Raw genomic sequence first — 21,282 nt, 5'->3', positions numbered from 1 at the left:
TGGGTTGACCAAGGGTTATCAAGAGCCAGATATAGTTATAGCTTGATGTGAAACAAATAGTTTTTGTAGAGATTTTTTTTAATTAACATAATTAGATACAAATATATATAACACAATAAAAAAGTTTGTGTTTTGCAATATTTCTTGTCACAAATTGTGAAACGAGACCTTCAAAAATCGTTTAATTTTTACAACAAATATTTACCTGTCGATAAGTATTTATTTATGAAAATAATTCTCAATTGTTTAAATTGACTACTGTACCTAACATGAACAAAACTCGTCATTTGTTTCACACTTCAAGCTTTACCTTGTAACCCAGAGCAATAATCTTCAGAATGCACTCCACAGTAAAGAAAGTGGTGAAGACTTCGTTCAGCTTAGATTGTATCAGTTTTTGTCTCTCACTGGACCTGTTAGTCTATTTCAAAGAACCACACAAAATAATGGGTAAACAAGAAAAACGGGATTGCATGGTTATTAACTGCATTATTAAGTGAGAGGTAAAAAAAGGTTTTAGTAAAAAGCATGCATTGACGTAATGTTTATTAGATTGTTTCTGTAATATTTTGTACTTATATTTGAGATATTGCTTTTAGTCTATGTGCTGTCAAAAACATTGCACAATTTTTTGGGTCTGATTCTTTGTAAAATAGTCAGAAAATTTTGAAATTCCATAAAATATAAAACTATGGTACTTAAATTATAATATTTAAGCTCGATGAAGTTTGAAAATATTTTAGGAATCAAAACATTAAAAGAATGAACATTTACTTCTTCCATGTCCATTACAAGGGCCTCGATAAAAATTGGGTTTAGTAAGAGAAGATGGTAAAAATAAATAAAACTAGAAGGAATCTTTTTTTTACACAAGGTGTTTTTTTAACACAACCCTAACACAAATTAAAAGTACAGAGATTGTTTAAGTGGCTAATCAAGCTCATATGTTAGCAGCCCTGCTTCCTTTCCTTCATTGCCGTTCAGCTGATTTACATTTTAGCATTATATTTTATCCACATTGCAAATATATACTATGCTATTATACTAAACTTGTAATTTAGGTTGTGTTTGGTATGCCAATAAATATGAGTCCAGTAAATTAACATAAGCTTTGCCAAATTTCTACATAGGCAAGGACATTCCTAAGCTTCTAGCTGCTATGTTGTTTGTATGATATAAGCAATAGTTACAGAGCTTGCTAAAGAACGAAGTTTCAATCTCTAATTTACATAATTTTGTTTGACATCAATAACATAGCTTATATACAACAGTAATAAATTTTTTGTATTATTAAAACAAAAACTGATTCCTTTAAAAGCTTCATCTTTACTTCAAGATTTTAAAATAATTTATAAAATGAAAGAGTAAAATGAAAAAAACAGGTTTTAGAACCAAGAAACATCAATAGTTAATTAACAGATGAGAAAAAGTCAGCAGTTTCTCCAAGCGATAAAATACATAGGAATAATTGTTTGATTTATAATATTTAATAACTTGTCATTACTCATCTCTCCTTTTAGCGAATTTCCCATACAGGGAATAAGCTATTACCTTAGTACTCATGGTAAGACCTGGACGCAGAACCGATTTACTTTTTCATTTTGAGGTCCCTAGAGGCCAAAAACACCATTCGTTCAAATTCATGTGAGACCATTAGCAAGATAACTCGATCAAAAATAATCCGATTTCGATGAAATTTGGTAAAAATGTGTAAACTTACATTTATTTGAGCGAGTTAGCAAACCAGCATGATCGGACCATGGGAACGGGGGTTTATGGGGGTTTTATGGGGTAAAAATTGGGTTTTCCCATTTTAACCTAAAATCATAAAACTTTGCAATTTATTTTGAAACCATTTTGTAGAGCCCAAAAACACAAACAATTTGGTATATTGAAGCGTTGTTATGCGCCTAATAGTTTCAGAGAAAATTCCAAAAAATTGTAAATTAAAAATTCCATTGTTATTCTTATGGAGAATAAGTAAACTTGTAGTTTGCTTGTTTATGAACATATTTTGATAAAATTTGGAAAATACATTCATTTCATACTAAACTATTTACCATTTTACTAATAACACTTTGTTTACTCTCCCTGTCGCAGCAAACCTAAATACTCGTTAAACTAATGCTATTTAAATAGGGAATAAATGTGATATTTTTAATGAGATATTTTAGTGTAGGTAAATCAAATCAGGCAAATGAAAATTCTCATGATCAGTCTGCAGGTTTGCTGCGGCGGGGGTATTTTTAGAAGGGTATACACTAGATACTTTATTTTTCTTTTTTAAATAAAATGTCTAACATCAAATAAATTATTAGATTATTAAAATTATCAGATTTGTATTTACTTGTATCAACAGTTTTAGGAGAATACAGTGCCATACAGTTGCATATAAAGTGCCAACATAAAGTGACAGTTGCCTTAAAACTCCCTAAAAACTGGAAATCAATAATAAAAAAATGGAACGCTCGATGCACAACCAAATGTGATGCACTTTTTACATGCTTTAAAACTAAACACATGCAAAGCAAATTGCATGCTTACAGCTAGAACTTATAGTTTCACTGGAATGTGAGATTTAAAAAGTGTATTCATTCCCACTGATTGCAAAATTGTTTTAGCTCGAGCGTCACTAAAAGTTATATTGTGAAAAAATAGCGAACATTTGCTGAGAGTGTGGAGAAATTTCCTCTCTCACAATGGCAGCGAAATCATTAAAACAACTTCCACAATTGCAGAAAAATTGTGAATTTTTTTGCAATTTTTGCAGTTGCATTCTGCAACTAAAAGAATGAAAAATGAAACCTTGAGCCAGCTCAATTTTGTGCCATGGTGCTTGATCAACTCGATGCTAAACACAAGTCGTCTAGAAAATCAAGTATCTGGCACATCTCTATTAAAAAACTTTTTTCTCTGTTATTTTGAATCAAATCCAAAAATCAAAACTGATTTAAAAAACTTGTTACAACACAATTAAAGAAGTTGCATGAACGTTTCCCCAAATTACAGAAGATTCTAAAAAATTGCAAACCTAAACATCCCTCATCAGATTCGACCACGTTTACTGTTTGAAAACTTGATACTTGTAAATATTTAATTGGACATTTGATTCTCAAATCCAGGCAAAAAAATATCTTTTCTTGAGATGCAAGATTCAAATTCACATTGCTAGTTTATGCCATGCAAAAACAATAAAACTTCAGCTCAAATTTATTGTTGAGGACAGTATTAGCTAAAGACAAACAATAAGTTGACAACAACAAAAATTAGGGATGGACAGGTCCCAACATTTTGGGGAAAAATGTATTCCCGACCTATTCTTGAATTGAACTCCCGATCTAATTGAAAGGTGATTCAACCCAATTGACAAGGATTTTACCACAATCCCGGTTGACGATTATTATGTCTCCGCGATTACAGAAGATGTCCACAATTTTGTCGTTATGGTGGATGGCATATTATTACAGTAGTATTTTCCCCCGCAATCTTTGGAGATGTCCACAAGTTTACCGTGATTGCAAGTGACAATAACAAATGATGCCGCAATTGTGGATGATGACAACAAATTGCGCTGAGATCTCGGATTATAGTCATGAGTCATAATGATATCATGTATGATAAATACCTACATATTTTCACCCATTGATGGTTTTTATGGAATAGAACAGAAAAAAACAGCAAGTTATTTATTTTTTTGTCATCATTGTGATTTACACAAATGTATGCTTAAGATTTTTAAAACAAACTTGTTGCACGGGAAGATGGAAGATTTGATTTTTCCCATCCCAAAAATTCTGGAAAGAGAAAAAATCCTGTCCTCTCCCAACTCAAACTAAAAAAAGGAGAATCAAGTCCATCCCTATTTTTTTTTTTAAACCACGCAAACAATGAAAGAAAACTGTACACTGTAAACTGTAATGATAAATGTACAATATTTGTATTGATTGATGAAAACTAAAGTTATATTCTCAATGAGAGCAGCAGCAGCAGCAGCAGCAGTAGCAGCTACAGCAGTTGATGTTTAGCTTAAAAGTCAAAATTAGTGTCAATGTTATGTATAATCTACAGCTGATTGACAGAGTAAAAACTCAAGCTCTTAGAATCTAAATAAAATACTATCAACGCTTTTCATAATTAATTTGTTCGGGCAACCCCAACACAATTTTTTTTTTTCAGTCCAATTACTTTAATTGCATGCCAAGATCAGTCTCAATAGGCAATAATTTTATTGTTGGTTGTTGTTAGGAACAGTCTTTAAAAATTTAGACAATGACTATGACTAGTTTTAGAATTCTATTCTAAGCAATACACTCTTTAAAAAAATTATGTTTTTGTTATGTGTAGGGTTTTTAGGGTAACAATAATTAATGATATCTTGATTTTACAAGGTTTAAAACTTCAGTACCAAACAAACAATTTGTTTGTTGAACACATTTAAACGTTTCATATTAACATTGAATTGTCAAGCATAATGCACTTATACAGAGTATTGATGCATAATCGGCATCAATATAAAAATAAACCATTATCGACTTACCTTCATCATGAGGAGCAGTGTGTTGAATACAATGAGCATCATTATGAAATATTCGAACGGTGTGGAAACAACAATTCTCCAGATTTTGTACTTAAAACTGTTTCTCTTGTTCGGCATATATCTTTCTAAAGGCCTTGCTTGAATTGTAAAATCTATACAGGATTTCTGTAAAAAAGTCATGATTTACTATAAGCAAACATGATATTGCATCTCATTTAATAGAGACCAGACAGTGGAATCAAAAGACAAAATTAATCTGTTCTTAAAAAAGCATATAACCGTTTAAGTATCTTATTCGGAAATTAATGGTAAATAAATCACATAATGGTAAATTAATGGTAAATAAATGGACGTCACTCATATCAGTCATGATCAGAATATATGCAGTAAGTCAAAAACCTTCCAAACTAAATTTTAAAACTATTTGTGGCAACTTATTAAGCAATTTTCATGAGTACTTCATTTGGGAAACATAAGTAAATTATGCTGGAGAGGTAATTTTTTGAGGTTACTTAAAGTACATTGAAAGAAATCTACAAGACATATTGTTGTCATCTTCAAAAATACATTGATTTATTGACTTTGCACATCACAGTTCACAGTACAAAAAATCGTTATAACGCCAAACACCAAGTTATCCCTAACACCACCGATTATAAACATTTTCAGCAAAAGTGTTCAATTAAAAAATTACTTCCTCGGAAAAATTTATAATTTTGATAATTTACAAAAACTTATAAAAATTGGGAACACAATACAAAGTTCTGTGGATTATTCGATTATTGTGACATCCGGGACACAAGTAAATGAAGATTTCATAAACAAATCTTGCCATTGGGAATGGTTTGTCAACCTAATAAATCTAAGGATTTCTGCTATATCATACCCATCCAAACAATAATTCCAATTACTTTTTATTTACCTGATTCTTATCAATCTCTCCATCTTGAAGCTCAGCTTCGCCTTGTTCTTGAAATGTAATGATAATCAATGCAACGAATATATTCACAAAGAAGAAAGGGAAGACCACAAAGTACACAATATAAAAAATGGACATTTCTATACGAAAGTTTTGAATTGGACCCATGTCTTCATAAGTTGCAGCCATTGAATTTTGTAGCACCCTGAAAAAAATGTCAAATGTTAATACATTATGTGATTTGGCATTAAAGTGTTACAAATATATGAGTCGAACATTTTATACAATGGGGGAATAGAAAATGATTTTATTGTGAGTCCAAATAAATTTAAAAAATAAGATAATATATATAATATAAACTTATAAAATTTCCAAAATCTGTTTTCAATTAATGTTTCTACTCCATAAAAACATACAAACACAAATTTCATTATAACATTTTACTTGATGTACGATTATTGTAGAATAAAACACATAATTTGAGAGTTGCAGTGTCTAAATATGCTGAAAACCCTCTTTAATTTTTAATAAACTGAAAGATTTCACCCAGATGGTTAGAGCTGTCAGCTAGTTCCAACTAAAAGAGTAAAATTTAAATTATCTCCAAAATCACCTTTCTAAGGCAAAATATAGATTGCTACATACTACTACTAGTACATGTGGATGTAGGTATTCATATTTCTGCTTTGTATTAACCTCAACTTTCTAGTTAGCAGACATTTCGGCTTAGTTTTAATCTGAGGGACTTTATTTCAAGTTGAATATAAAACTAAAACTCTAAGGTGCAGTGAACCTGTTAAAACATCGAAGTTAAAGTATACTGACCACGACTCAGCAGTAAATGAGAACCCAGTTAAAATCTGAGCCAACAACAAAGCAGCTCAGACAAGAAAGGTACAGAGGAAACTCAGTTATGGGACAACCGTACACTTTCAGCTTTAGTATGTTGTGCCAGAAGTATACTTGTGACGGGCAAGGAAGAGCTGGCGAGCACTGTGCAGAAATTCCTATTCATACAGGGACAGGGTCTTCCTCCACCGTGAGCATTGTAGTACATGATGACGGTGGTGTTGGACTTTGCCCTAGACACCAGCGACTATGCTAGACACCACTTAGGTGTACCATCGAATGCTTCCTCTGAACCTTCCTTATCTGAGCTAATTAGGTAGTACAAGCTGCGAAACAATGCAGTAATGTCTTAAGTACACTTTCTGGTAACACCACTTAAAATTAATCAGTACAGATCTTTCCTCGTGATGAATCATTCTGCTCGATACATCTAAGCATAGACCTTTGACGTCCACTATGTCAGGCAAGTGCCAGGTTAAAATTGGCCGGTACCCCCTTAAAAAAAGAAAAGATCAGGGCTGTGCGAATAGTTTGAAAAACGAATCGAATCCGAATCTTTTTAGAGATTCGATTCGGATTCGAGAACGAATCTACTGTTTCTAACTGGATTCGGATTCGGAATCGATATTCGAATTTACTGGTAAGAGATCCGGGTTCGGATTCGATATTCGAATTTCTTGGAAATAGATCCGAGTTGGGATTTGATATTCAAATTTACTAGATTCTGATTGAATATAATTTTCAACATAATTTTTTAGACACTAAAAAACTACTTGTGCACTCCGATTTGCTGTTGACTGGTTCATGTTAGGAACCTGACCAACTTGGTGTTAGGCTTTAGGCACATTAGTGTAGGTCGCATTTGAACCCTATCTTGGCTATCAGTAAACTTAACCTCACAGTGTTAGTTGTTACTTGTAATAGTAATGCAGACATAGGCTTGTGTGGAGGATTAACACCGAGGTGTATAATAGGCTGGGCCTATGTTTTAGACTACACAAATTGGTAGTCCATCACTTTTAGCGAGAAACTTAGGCCTAGGTGGTATGCCTAACTTATGCCCAATTTTTTAGTTTCAAAACTTCAAATAGGTAGGCCTGAATTTCATAACTTTTTTATTTGGCCCATTTCAAGAAATTTTTTTAAGCAATTCCCTAAGTTATTTCAGCCCCAGAAAATGTGGTCTAAAAATGTGAAAATTGGTACTGCTGACTTTCCTCGGATTTGGATTCGACTCTGAACAGGTTTAAATATTCGGATTCGATAACAGCTTTAAATTTCAGATTCGGATTCGATCCAGGTTCGATAATGGCTGTAAATTTGAGATTCGGATTCGACCCAGATTCGACTCGGGATTAATTAAAATATTCGGATTCGATCCGGATTCGATAAAATCTGTACAGCTATGATTCGGATTCAGATTCGAACCAAAATTTCTGGATTCGCACAGCCCTGGAAAAGATATACAGTACTCACTGAGGCCATCCCTCCCCCGTCTGAACGGCGAACAACGTCAGCATGGCTGCGGCAACGTTGTCGTAGTGGAAACATCTTGGCTTCCATTCTCTCAGCTCGGCTTTTGGCAGTGTTTTTCCTTCTTCAAACACAAAGTACATTCCTCTGAAAAAGCCATGCACGGATTAGTTAAATCATGGTTAGTTGCATAAACTTATTTGGTGGTTATACGTATACAGTTTTTGCAATTTTTTATAGGAGCATGTAAGTTGTTGAACTACAGAGAAGAATGCATTACAAAATAATATAACAAAAATGTAAAAAAATTATTTCTTAAATATCATAGAAAAGTTTAAACTATTTTTTTAGCTCAGGAGTAAATTTGAAAGAGTTAAAATGTTAAAAGTAAGGTAACAGTTTTATAAATTTTATAATTTTATGCCATCATTGCAACTTTTTTATTCTTGTAGATATTTCCTCATTTTAGCAGGTTCTCTTTCACTTATAACAACAGATGTATTTTAATGAGGGAATGTTATTATCGAGTATTGCAGATATTTTATTGTATGAGGCATGTTTTTTAAGTAAGTACAATTTTTAAATTTCTCTGTTCCAGCGCTGTGATGGGCATTTTGGACATTTGTGCTGTGTATGTGCATCTATTGGCAAGCCTGCGCCGGAAATTTGGCAACAATCGGCCGTGATTACATCCGGTTTCGAGCATTCAAATGGTGCCACCAATTGAGACTGCCGCCTACTGTGAAGTGCACACTGGAATTAGATTTTTAAGTGCTAAAGGTGTGAAAACCATTGAAATTCATTGTCAGATTAGTGAAGTGTATGGCGAGAACATTATGAGTAAAGGAAACTCCTCAGATAATGATGAGATCGTAAACCGACTGTTCTCTCTCAATTTTTTGTCGACCTTACGCACCAATTCAATGAACCAATGACAGATGGCTGCCCAGTGCGTTGCTCATCATTGGTGGTATTTAAATGCCCTTACCCACTTGCGTACCATTCCGTCACTCATAATGTTCTCGCAATCCACTTCACTAATCTGTCGATGAATTACAATGGCTTTCACCGGATGTAATCACGGATGATTGTTGCCGAATTTCCAGCACAGGCTTGCCAATAGATGCACATACACAGCACAAATGTCCAAAATGCCCATCGCAGCGCTGGAACGGAGAAATTTAAAAACGGTACTTACTTAAAAAACATGCCTCGTATTACAGAAATAAGGAATGTCTAGGGACCTTTTAATAATTTTTATTCTAATTTAGTCTTCTACGAAATTGATACATGGTTGCACACTTACTGGCACTCTTTTTCAGTAGATTTGCTTTCATCTGTACAGAAAAAAAATTTCCCATTGAAGAGTTGGACGGCGATAACAGCAAAGATGAACTGGAAAAGGATGTAGACGATGAGAATGTTTATTACATTTTTTAATGAGTTTACTACACAGTCGAACACCGCTTTCAGTTTGGGCACTCGTTTAATAGTTTTGAGCGGCCTCAGTACACGCAGCACTCTCAGGGATTTGATTGTGGACAGATTCTGACCCGCATCACTGCCACTGTAACAGCAAACACACATGTGTTAGAAACAAACAATAGAAAGTAGACAATTACTTCTCATTCTCAGGTTATGGACAATTTTAGGGTAAAAATTCAGCTGCCAACAGAATGTGTTGCTGTACATAATTAAAATTAATTGTTGTTGATTGCGCAAACTTTTTAATCAAGCCAAACTAAATAGACAAAAACATAATCACATGAATTTCTACACTGGTTTAGCTAACATTTCACATAATTTATTACTCAAATGTAAGGAGGAAAAACATAAATAAAACAATCCAGTCAATATACGTCGGCCGCTAATAGAAAGGGAAAAAAAACCTGAAAAAATTGCTCTCAAAGGGCGAAGGACTATAAAAGTATGGCAGCAATGTTGTGGGTTTCGATCCTGGTGCCTGCCACTAAATTGTATCAGTACAGTTCACTCTTGTAGTGTACAGACTCACATGTTGCTTTGCTGGATACATGCCACACACCGGCCTGAGTCCTATATGGACGGACAAATGCAAGGCTCAAAGAGGCTGCAAACCTCATAAGATTGAATGAAGTTTGCTGATATATAGCCTATAGCGTTTGCTATAGTAGTATAAAGCTTAATGTCACAATCAAAACATTGTTAAATATAAAACAGTACCTTATTTCAAACCCTAAGGAGACAGCTGCACATATAACTACAACAGCATCCATGATGTTCCAGAACTCTCGTAGATAAGAGCCTGGGTGTAAAATGATACCCATGTCTAGGACCTGTAAAACAATCAACTCATTAATGTATAGAAATTCATCAAACACAACTTATTAGTAGAAGGGCCACAAACTAGAATTTTCCATGCGGAGGGATAAAACTTTATGTTCTACAACTTTTTGACATTATACAGTAAGTGAGTTGGTAAATTCAAAGAATTTCATTTTGTGGCCTCACAAACTGAAAACTGATTTAGTTAAAATTATTTCCTGTCAAGTGATTCTTGTGACCTTGAAAGGTAACAGGTTTCGATTCTAACGGGATCATCTTCAGGCGGATGTCATCATCATCTTTTCGTTTTTACGAACAGGTTGATTTTTTAAAAACATTGAGTCACAGGTTTACAAAACACGTAAAAATGGAAAATAACTATTACCAATGGGTCAAGCGGCGGGCGACACAGAAATAGAGTCTAGACATAGGAGCAGCAGGAGACATTAGAGTCTAGACAAGGAGTCTAGACTCTACTTCCGCTTGACCGATCGGTAATAGTTATTGACCATTTTTACGTGTTTTGTGATTAAGTGTTTTGTAACACTGTGACTCAATGTTTTTTTTTTATTTATGTGTTGGCAAGAAAAAAAACATGATGACAACGTCTGCCTGAAGATGATCCCGTGAGGCTCAAAACCCGTTGCCTTTCAAGGTCACAAGAATCACTTGACAGCAGGTAATTTCATTAGTACACATATTGATCAGTGATTCGGAGGCTTAACTCAAACAAAATAAAATTATTTTGTTAAAAAACTACAATGACATTCACGACGATTACTCAAACCGAATTCCTTTTTTTTTGTAAAACCAACATAATGACACTGACACATTTGTCACCACTCATAGCTGGGAACCGGTAGCTGAGTAGCATGTTTTTTTCTGGTTTTCAAATAGTTGCTTGTTTCATTTCCAAGTTAGGTCAGAGCCTTGAGCTGGTTCGCGGGCTAAGCTGTCCTTGATACATTGGGCTATTGATAATGGTCAGCAATACACAAAGTACTTCATCCATAAACATGAGCGCCAAAATGATTTTGTTGTGTTTGGTGAATTGTTTACTGCATTCATCACTAATATTTTGGTTTAAAATACACCCTGTTATAAACATTTTATCAGATAGTGGTGATCACAACGTAATTCTTTCTACTTGAACTTTCTGTGATAGATTCTGGGGCTTCATGGCTCCACTAGAAAAACTGGCCATGCTGCAGGATCCATGACGTCACATTAGTAGATAGATTCATTGATAAATTCACTGCTATTTTGCAATATAATGTTTTAGGTAAATAAACTGGCTGTTTATCAGATTGTAAATGGAAAGGTTTCAGTACAACTATCTACCACTGTGACGTAGTGTTGCGCTGCCCGCGCTGCAGCATGGCCTGTTTTTCTAGTGGGGCCTTGGCCTGATGCTGTTTGCCATTGAACTATTGATTAATGATGCTAACAGAAGGTCTATGGCAACACGTAACAAGACTAGATTTTGGATATTTCTTTTAGAAAATGCTACAGTTGAACCTATAAGACGAATTTCAAGGGGTACGGGAAAAATTCGTACTATAGAGGTATTCTTAATAAAGAGGGTCGTTTTATCAATGTTTAATGCTGCTGTTATTCTTCTTATAGAGGTTTCTTCTCGCTCCAAGGTTTCTCCAAACAATGACTGAGGAAGGAGGAGGGATGGGTGGGGGTTTCATGTTGAGACAAGCTTCTGTTTGTTTTGAAAACTACGTACTATGGAGGTTAAGATTAAGATAAATTCGTCTTATAGAGGTCACGTTCGTCTTGTAGAGGTTTTGTGCTAAGAATATTCGTTGTATAGAGGTTAATCAGTCCTAGCCCATGTCACAAACAAATTCGTCTTATGGAGGTTTTTAACTTAATTACTACGTTGTATAGAGGCGTTTTTAGCATTGACCTATATGAAAGTGTCAAGGGGATTAAAAAAAAATTGTCTTATCGAGGAATTTGTTTTATCGAGGTTCGTACAAACGAGGTTCAACTGTAATAGTGTTGGTAAAGACAATTACCTTAAGTATCATCTCTAAGGTGAAGACCCCGGTGAAGGCATGATCGAAGTAGTTGAGGACCTTGTTCCTTGTGGAGTTATCTACAACAGGATCTTCAGCGGCCAGCGCGATACTACTCAGACCTATCACTACCATGATGAAGAAGTCAAAGTATTGCATGTTAACCACCCAATGTGCCGCTCTGCGTAGCCTGAAACATTCAGAGATTGTAAAATATACCTGGATCTGATTAAACTTATGCTCAGGATTACTATTTGAACGTGGTTTTTAAACCAAGGGACAGATTGTTTGCAAAGTATAGCTAAGAAAACTTTATTAGACTTATAATAGAAAACTAGATAACTTATATGATGTATTGTTCAATTTACTTATATTTATCATGGATCATAACGTCAGTTCTGTATTAAGTTTTTAATTTCCTAACAGACTAAATTGTCCAAGGGTAACTTACGGGTTAGTGGGGGTTAAAATGAACATTGAGGAATATGGCAGCATTGGCTTAGGTCCTTCTTCATCCTCATCAGCCTTTTTCTCTTCTTCCTCCTTTTTGCTGTTTTTCGATTTGTTGCTAGAAAAGAACATTCATTATCATGTTATGCATATTTGTCTGAAGAGGTAGATATAATAATGTTCAATGACTTTTCATTGATAGTATTTTATTTACAACTGATATTTATGCAAAGCTCTTCAAAGATGACAAGTCACTTATTATACTTTGTTTCAAGTTAAATTCAGCACATACAGATATGACCGAGTCCCCTACTTCAGAACCAAGCAACTGGTTGATGGTGTAGTTTGAAAATGATGAATTTTGACTATGGTTTTGGATTAAGGTGCGATTGAAAAGGGTTTTATTGCATTTGCATAGGAAGACTTAACAGTATTAACAGTATAGACTTACAAGTGGTGTGCCGGGGAGGAAGGGCATATCTCCACCTGAATAGGGTTGCCATCAGGCCCCAGCTGTAGCGCTTCCATCTCCTTCTCTAGCTCCATCTGTTGTTTCTATCGACAACAGACAGGAAAAGGAACATTTAGTATTCTAATGGAACCATCCTAGAATAATTAGTTTTAGCAAAAACTTGCCTCATTACAATGAAGTAACTAGCAATGAGAAAACCATAATAATTTGAACTAGAGTACACCTCAATTGTGTTTACTTTTTAATGAGTGATTCTGTGCTGTTCAAAAACAATATACTATGGAGAAGTACTATTGAGACTGAGGTAGGTAAAAAATTCAATCCCAATAATAATTTATGCTGCTAAGAAATGAATTTAAAATATCTTAACCGATGGAAAAACATTTGCAGTTCAAACACTTGGAAACTGGTTAAAAATCTTGTCAATCTTAATGCAACAATGATAAAATAAAAACCTAGATCTACTCTTGTATTAAAGTTTGACTTTGGGCCCTACATAGTTTTGCTGCACTAACTAAATTAGAAATAATGTCTTACCGGTACTACTGTTTTTCTCAAAGCTGAAATATTTAAATTACTTAAATTAGATACAAAATTTTCTTGTAGAATTAAGGGAATTAAGGGAAATCCATACAGACCCAGACACAAGAGCACAAATAAAAAGTAAGAGACTGAGATGGGCTAGTAATGTGAAGAGAAGAGAAGAAGATTCTACGCTAAGAATGGTGTCTGAAAATCTCCCTTGGGGAAGACCCCTAAGACTACCTCGGCTAAGATGGCAGGACCAGGTGCGAAGAGACATAAGGAATCTAAGAGCAGAGACAGAATGAATGGAAGACAGAGAGTGGTGGCGACTTGTTGTTGATGAGGGCAAAAGCCGACTGAGGTTTGAGTGGCCACATAGGTAAGTTAAGTTACAAAATTGTCACTCAAAAACCTGTTTCTCAACAATCCATTTCCCATGATTCTCTTTTGTCCCAGTTTCACCCTGTTTTATGCTTTCGGTTATCATTCTAGTTATCATTTTTACTAGTTGTAACTTACAAGAGCGAACAAGTTCTAAAATATTTATTCAACTTTACAATCTTCATTATTCACATACTTCTTTGTCTTCCTCCTCCTGCTCCTCCTCGGCCGCTGTCAACTCCTGAGCGTTAGCCAAGTTGTCAACAGCAATGGCCAAGAACACGTTGAGCAGAGTGTAGTTGCCGAAGAGCACCAGGATGATGAAATAAACAGCGTAGATCATCCCGTTGCTGTTAGGCCCTCGCTGGGACTGGATACCTTGGTACATCACTTCGTTCCAATCCTCACCGGTTAAAATCTGGAAACACAACTCCGTCAGGTATTTCAATAGATGGCGTGGTAGTTGATCAACAAAATGCCAATAATTTGATGAATAATGCTTCGATGCTAAATATTTTGATGTTGTTAGTAGTGGTTGTTTTATGGATGAAATCAACAGGTTTTTGTCCTTACCAGCTATATTAATACAGGGTGTCCCGGAACTCTCTACCAATATTTTAGGGCATTGCTCCTGGGTAAGAAACATACCTAAATATCATATTTAAATTGTCCGGAAGTCCTTAGTTACTCTCACAGCCGCCATTTTGTTTTTTTCAGTTATTAATTTTTTTATAAAGAATGGTTAAACATACGAAATGGAAACTTTGCACAAACATTTATGACAACTAGACAAAGCTACAAAAAAATTATGACGATTTTTCAAATTCACAAAACAAAATGCCGGCCATTTAAATTTTTTTTTTTTAATCAACGGTATTTGAGTTAATTAAGAAAGAACATTTTAAATGGCCACCATTTTGTTTTAGGAATTTGAAAAATCTTCATAATTTTTTTGTAGCTTTGTCTAGTTGTCATAAATGTTTGTGCAAAGTTTCCATTTCGTATGTTTAACCATTCTTAAGAAAAAAATTAATAACTGAAAAAAACAAAATGGCGGCTGTGTGAGCAACTAAGGACTTCCGGACAATTTAAATATGATATTTAGGTATGTTTCTTACCCAGGAGCAAAGCCCTAAAATATTGGTAGAGAGTTCCGGGACACCCTGTATAGGTACTTTAATAGAAATATGTTCAGTTTTTTTTAGGTAAAAATAGGAGGAGCTAATGTGTTCACTGGTTAAGGAATACTGTCTAAATGAAAAATGGGCAGTTGTGGCTATAAAGTAATTGTAATATTTTTGCACTTAGCAACCCCTATAAATACTCCTGCCTAACATCATTAGTTAATCCAAAAGTACCACGGTCAAAATAACAATGGCATGAGTTGATGTCAACCTGTTATAGGGTTTTATGATACATTAATATGCAGGTTCTATTTTAATTAACATTTTACCATTAAAGGACATTACTGGCTTACAGGCTATATTTTTTATTTAACTCCTTTTCCTCTAGTAACATTTTGTTAATGTCTAGGTTTATACATTAACATGTCAAGATTATTATACACAAACATGAACATACATTTGAGGTTGAGCAAAGTATCAACTGAACAATCCTTTGTTCGTGTATGTGTCTCACAATTTGTCAAGACAAACATTTTGTTGGATTATGAGTATTTGCATTGACTCAACGGAAGACGTAATTCTACGCAGGAGGGACATTTACAAGCTACTTGAACTACTAAGAAACATTGTTGGTATGGGCGGAGAACACAAAAGATATGAATTCTGAATTTAAAATAATATGCATTATGCCATCTGGCATCTACAGGACGTCTTACAATCTATGATTAGCTTATGTCACAAATGGGTAACATTTTACCAAACAAATATATCAACTTACTTGGAAGACTGTGAGCAGAGCAATGGGGAAAGTGTTGAAGTTGGTAGGTGGTGTGCCTTCGGGAAAATTGAACTGACCACCAAACAGCTGCATTCCGAGCAGCGCGAAGATGAGAATGAACAAAAACAGCAGGAATAACAAGGAGATGATTGAACGCATCGAGTTCAACAGGGATATCACAAGATTGCGCAGAGAAGACCAATATCTGTGAGAACAAACAGCCACATGTTGTTGAACAGTTGAACAATTCACATAGCAAACAATGCTCAACGTTTTACACCTCGTATTAAAATGTATGAACTTAAATTGTTTTCAAATTATTATTGTGGCAAAAACATTGAGCAGAGTTTGACCAAAATGAAGGATGAATCCTATAATATTGTAAACCTTAGTGTATAGAGTACATTTGTTTTGTGTTTAAGTTTTAGCCATGGAGTCCACAAAACATCTCAAGTACTGTAACAATATAATCTCAATTAAAACACTTCTTAACACTAATACCGAAACCCCACCTAGGCTGACGTTAACCGAAACCCCCGGTCTGTGAGACCCCATTTAAAAAATAATGGACCCCGCTTAGAAACACACAAACCGAATCCCTTGGCCTGTGAGACCCCGCTTTAAAATACACTAACGCTGGGCTTCTGAGACGGACATGTTATGAACAGATGACCTGTCAAGGTCACGGCACCCATGCAAAATGAACAAATGATATATCAATAGGTAGGGGAGGAAAAGGGGGGAAGGTATTGGGGGAATGGAATCTACCAAGTAAACAGTGTTGCCAACATGCGTTTTTGAAAATTCCCATGGGCCTGTCAGCCCGGGGTTTCGGTATTAGTGTTAAACCATTTTATGGAAATTAAAACATTTTTTTTATATGTTTGACATTTCAAGTTTTATTTCTAAATCCAAGCACAAATATTTGTAGGCAAAGATAAATTCAGTTTATATAGCATGGCTGAAATTATTTTAATAATGAAGGTAGATCATTATTTCTATGGTATTTTATTTTAAGTAAAAATTTGTATCTGGTATCGGCTATTAACTAGGTTTAGACCTAGTAGAGGTTTAGTTGCAGTGGGGATTTTACTTTATACCTAATAATTGCAGAACCAGTTGAATTTAATATAATAATTGAACTTTTGGCATCACAACCAGGAGATGAAATTTATTATGGACTGGTAGTCTTTAAAATTCTTGTGGACTCCATGTTCACATATTGGATCGTAGTTAACATAATTATGAAGACATGTTAGAAGACACTACTGTACTCAACTACTAAAGATAAAGTATACAGAATGCTAATATCTATGCAATGGACCAATAGATGTATGTTTACACTAATCAATATTATAGTTTTCATTATTTTAATTTTGTAAAAATCCTCTACTGGAACTGAGAAAAATGTTTTAATTTTGTTATTACTTCAAAATCATATTATTTTATCTTCTCATTTGTAACCTGGGACATCTTAAATAAAAGTGCAATTTCAATTTCATATCCACTTTTGGAATAACCTGATCAAACTTAATAGAAGAAACTTATTTAAGATTTGGTCGGGTACCCATAGAAATATGTAAAACCTCCTTAAGGACTTTGATTATTAGAGGGATGTAAGGTTCACACAAACATTAATTTTTGGCTGGCCAAAATTTGTCTTGTTACAGCAACAACAAAGATGTTGTCCAATGGAATCATAGTTCAATATTTTTTATAACAGTGGTTGACATTATATTAATAAAGTTTTAAACAAATAATACACATTAACATTTACATTACATTATCAGTCATAAGAAAAAATTCTTAAACTAAAAATCAAAAATGGACAAAACACTGTACTTGTAAAAAAACTGATTGCTTGTAAAAATGTTGGAATTCACAGAATTTCTTAATGATTAAGAGTTGTGAATAAACAATACTACACATTTATCTTATTTGCTAGGTAAAAAATCATTTCAATTGATTTTTTTTTATTTGAATGATACGATTATGCTGTTAGCATAAAAGTAGTATAAGACAACCACTGAAAGTCATTTTAGTGAGGTTTTAGTAAAGTGCATGGTATTATTTCTCTTTTTCAATGCAAGTAAAACAAAAGATTAAAATTTCATTATTAAAAATTGGAGATTTAGAGGATCCATTGTTGACTTATTAAAAGAATAAAATACAACCTGTTTCTTTCTAAGACAGTTATCTGCCCCAAAAAGTGTATGCAAGAAATTGTAAAAAAAAGCGTAATGTGTGTACGCGAGAGTGTGTGAATGTGTTTTTCTTCTCTTTTGTTAAAATGAATGTTTTTTTTTGTTTTTAAAATAAGCCCAAAAAATACAATTTTTCCAATACACCTGTTTAACTGTTCCTCAAAGTTTAAACACAATAATAATAGTATATTTCGTATCTAGGGCCGAAAATGGGGTTTTGCCGGCTCAAGATAGTTTTTAATCGATCGAGAGCTGCAAAACCATTTCGGTCCGTGGTACGAACGCTATTTTTCACCACACTATAACCTATTACCACTGTTCACCACTATAATAATGCACACTGATAGTCAACACAACTACACATTTAAGGTTATGTGAAGAAATAATTTGAGGAATCAGCAAAAATAAAAATAAATAGTTGCTAGGCAACGGTGAAAATAAATAACACAATTCTATTGCAATGCTTTGGATTTTGATTGTGTATTTAAAATGCATTCATGTTTTAAGTAAGTAAGCGGACAGCTGATTTTGCGGCCCCGGGCTGTAAAAACCTGCTCGGTCCCCAAATTACGATGACAGCTGGCATGGCCAGCAAAACGTAACTTTCAGCCACCAATTAACGTATGTAATACAGCCAAAAACATCATAGTGTGGTGAAAAAGAATATTAGTAATACTAAACATGTAAACTGTCTTTTGCCACATGTATCAATAGATACACGTTAATTTGTTTTATATAGAAAAATTGCCTTTTGAATTAGCCCTATTTCTTTTGTCAGGGACATTTTTTTACAGGTTAATGATTGAAAGATTTTAAAATGATTTACTGTAACAAGTAAAATAAAGCCAAAGTATTCAACTAATTTGTAAAAAATATATTTAAATTTCCAATTGGAAATCAACTCAGGCAAAGTGATCATCAAAAATAGTTTGCAAATGACTTTTTCAAAATTATTTTGACAGTTAACATATTTTTACAGGAGCAGATATTGATAATTATTTGTATTTAGGACTAAGAATTAGACTTTATTTTAACCCAGAGCTTATTATACTGATTTCTTTCTTCTTCAGCACTACTCACACATTAAAACACTCACTTGAAACAAATTGTTCACTTGTTCACCAAAATATTACTATTCAGACATTGACAACTGCAACAAAATGCATATCGAATGCTTCATTATTTCGAACGGAGACTCATTTTTATGACTCTTATTTTATTCAGCACATTAAAACAGTTGTGAAATATATGATAGCACTTTTGGTGAACCAGTGAGCAATGAAATAAATATTGAGACACTGAAACACTTACTTTGTCACTTTAAATATCCTTAACAGGCGGAGAGCTCTTAGAACTGACAGTCCGAACGAACCGGATTTAACTTCTGACCAAATAACTTCAAAAATTGAACCACTGATAACTACACAATCAAATCTATTGAAGGCAGATTCAAAATAAATTCTAGGTCCGAGAGCATACATTTTTATCAACATTTCCAGCATGAAAAGGCCAAGAAAAACATATTCTGCATAATCTGAAACAGAAAAACAGGGGTTAGTATATTCCACAATTAACTGTTAACAAGGATACATCTGCTTGTAATTAATCTAAAATTGTGTCTCATAAAGCCGGTTTTTTCCCACCTTCCTGGGACGCTAGGTTCTAGCCTAGAACGGTTTTACACATTACTTTAGAATAGCCTTAGAGGGTCACAGTTTGTTGCATTATCACACGGATAAAATCCATTGGTGATTGGCAGTATTTGAACTCGGGACCTATGGCTCCGATGCCACTGCCAGTGTCATGGAACAGGAAGAACGCAAATTTAAATATAGCAGTATACCATACAGCCAAAAAGGGTATTTACGGAGGAGACAAAACCTACAAAAACAAAAGGAAGAAGTTTATTTGGTTGGCACTACCTTAAAAAAATTAAAGGAATTAGAAATAAAAATTCTGTTTTTGGAGGAAGGAGCACTTGGCTAGTCTTTACTTCCTTCCAAAGAGGTGTCCCCGTGGAAGTGTTTCAAAGAGGTCCTTGGAAGGACAAAATATTAAGTAAATTGTGTTACAAACTTGAATTAATACAAATTGTGAACTTCAAGTACTATGGACCACCAGATACGTTTTTCTTAGATATCTAAGTTTGTGAAACAAAAAGAAAGACTCCTACACAGGATGTATACAATTTCATTCACCATTACCATTTCATTACAATCAATTAAATTGAGTTCTAACTCTTCAATTATTACATAAAGAGTCATTCAGTCTTAGTGGTCTGTTTTACAAAAAAGTCTGCTAACTTGTTAACTGCAGGATGAATTCAGCATCCTCAAGTCTACTACTTACACAAGAAGGTAGTAAGGTGTTGGGGCTGGTTGTAGTGCTCCACAGCTACGCACACTGTGTTGAAGAACACCAACACTATCACAAACCAGTAAAACGTTTGTGTTTTCACCGTGTGTCTGATCCAAAACCTGAAACATCGAGTTACTCATTAGGTTGCTGTACATGTAGAGAGGTTAAATAAATATTTTGTAGTCCAAGTCTATCGCTTGTTAATTTGATTGTTCCTGCTATGGTGAAATCAATGTGTATCTGTCATAATATATTGTTTCCTTTCAATGTTTCAGTGGACAGTGGAAACAGTTGAGATAATCTTGCCATAGCATTAACAAAGAAAATACTGACAAATTAGTATCTTAATATTTTTATTCTGTGAGGTTCGGTAATAGTTTGACCGTTAAAATATATTTAAAAATTAGAGAGAAAGCTTCAATGATCAAAGTCAACTGTCAAAATCTTCATCTTTGGGAAATAACCACATCATTGAAAGGATTGAAGTGTCAAAAATAATAGCTGACGTTTAAATTGCGTTATCTATGTTCTGGGTAAGATAAAATTCAACTTAAATTCACTGTTTTCTTGCCAGGGTATATTTGAAGACCAATATAAATCCCAAATGAAAAGGAAACATATTTTAATTTTATAAAGTCTTCATGAATACAGCTTCACAACAAATTATTAAAACTTAACACATGAATAAAGTAAACTTTAACTTTTTTTAGTTAAATAGTTGGGTTTTACACAGTATAACAACAATAAAGCAAGACAATTATATTTTTATGGTATAGTCTCTGGATCACTGATTTTTACAACAAAAGTTTTAAATTACCTGTATCCGTCAAGTGATCTTCGATTGTAGTTGTTTGACTACAGCTGTTTCATGTTTATAA

General features: G+C 34.0%; 1 protein-coding gene across 29 annotated transcripts in view; it reads right to left on the bottom strand.

Moving 5' to 3' along the window:
• The window catches only part of LOC128992038 (voltage-dependent calcium channel type A subunit alpha-1-like), a 348,577-nt gene that overhangs the window by 40,195 nt on the left and 287,100 nt on the right, over positions 1-21,282 (bottom strand). For all 29 annotated transcript variants that reach the window (XR_008490687.1, XM_054415406.1, XM_054415389.1 and 26 more), the window contains 12 exons: positions 20,396-20,523; positions 19,358-19,580; positions 15,843-16,047; positions 14,137-14,358; positions 13,014-13,117; positions 12,564-12,680; positions 12,113-12,302; positions 9,981-10,093; positions 9,085-9,345; positions 7,782-7,925; positions 5,460-5,661; positions 4,538-4,702 (listed from right to left, as the gene is read on the bottom strand). Coding sequence is in view for 28 of the 29 variants with exons in the window: in XM_054415406.1 (XP_054271381.1) it covers positions 4,538-4,702; positions 5,460-5,661; positions 7,782-7,925; positions 9,085-9,345; positions 9,981-10,093; positions 12,113-12,302; positions 12,564-12,680; positions 13,014-13,117; positions 14,137-14,358; positions 15,843-16,047; positions 19,358-19,580; positions 20,396-20,523 (2,074 nt within the window). In the remaining variant the exon portion in view is untranslated. The remainder of the gene's footprint in view (positions 1-4,537; positions 4,703-5,459; positions 5,662-7,781; positions 7,926-9,084; positions 9,346-9,980; positions 10,094-12,112; positions 12,303-12,563; positions 12,681-13,013; positions 13,118-14,136; positions 14,359-15,842; positions 16,048-19,357; positions 19,581-20,395; positions 20,524-21,282) is intronic.

Source organism: Macrosteles quadrilineatus, unplaced genomic scaffold, assembly GCF_028750875.1.
Source record: "Macrosteles quadrilineatus isolate MER2022 unplaced genomic scaffold, UCM_ALF_1.0 Scaffold_4__1_contigs__length_99947679, whole genome shotgun sequence".
Taxonomy (NCBI): domain Eukaryota; kingdom Metazoa; phylum Arthropoda; class Insecta; order Hemiptera; family Cicadellidae; genus Macrosteles; species Macrosteles quadrilineatus.
This window is presented reverse-complemented; position numbering and strand designations above follow the sequence as displayed.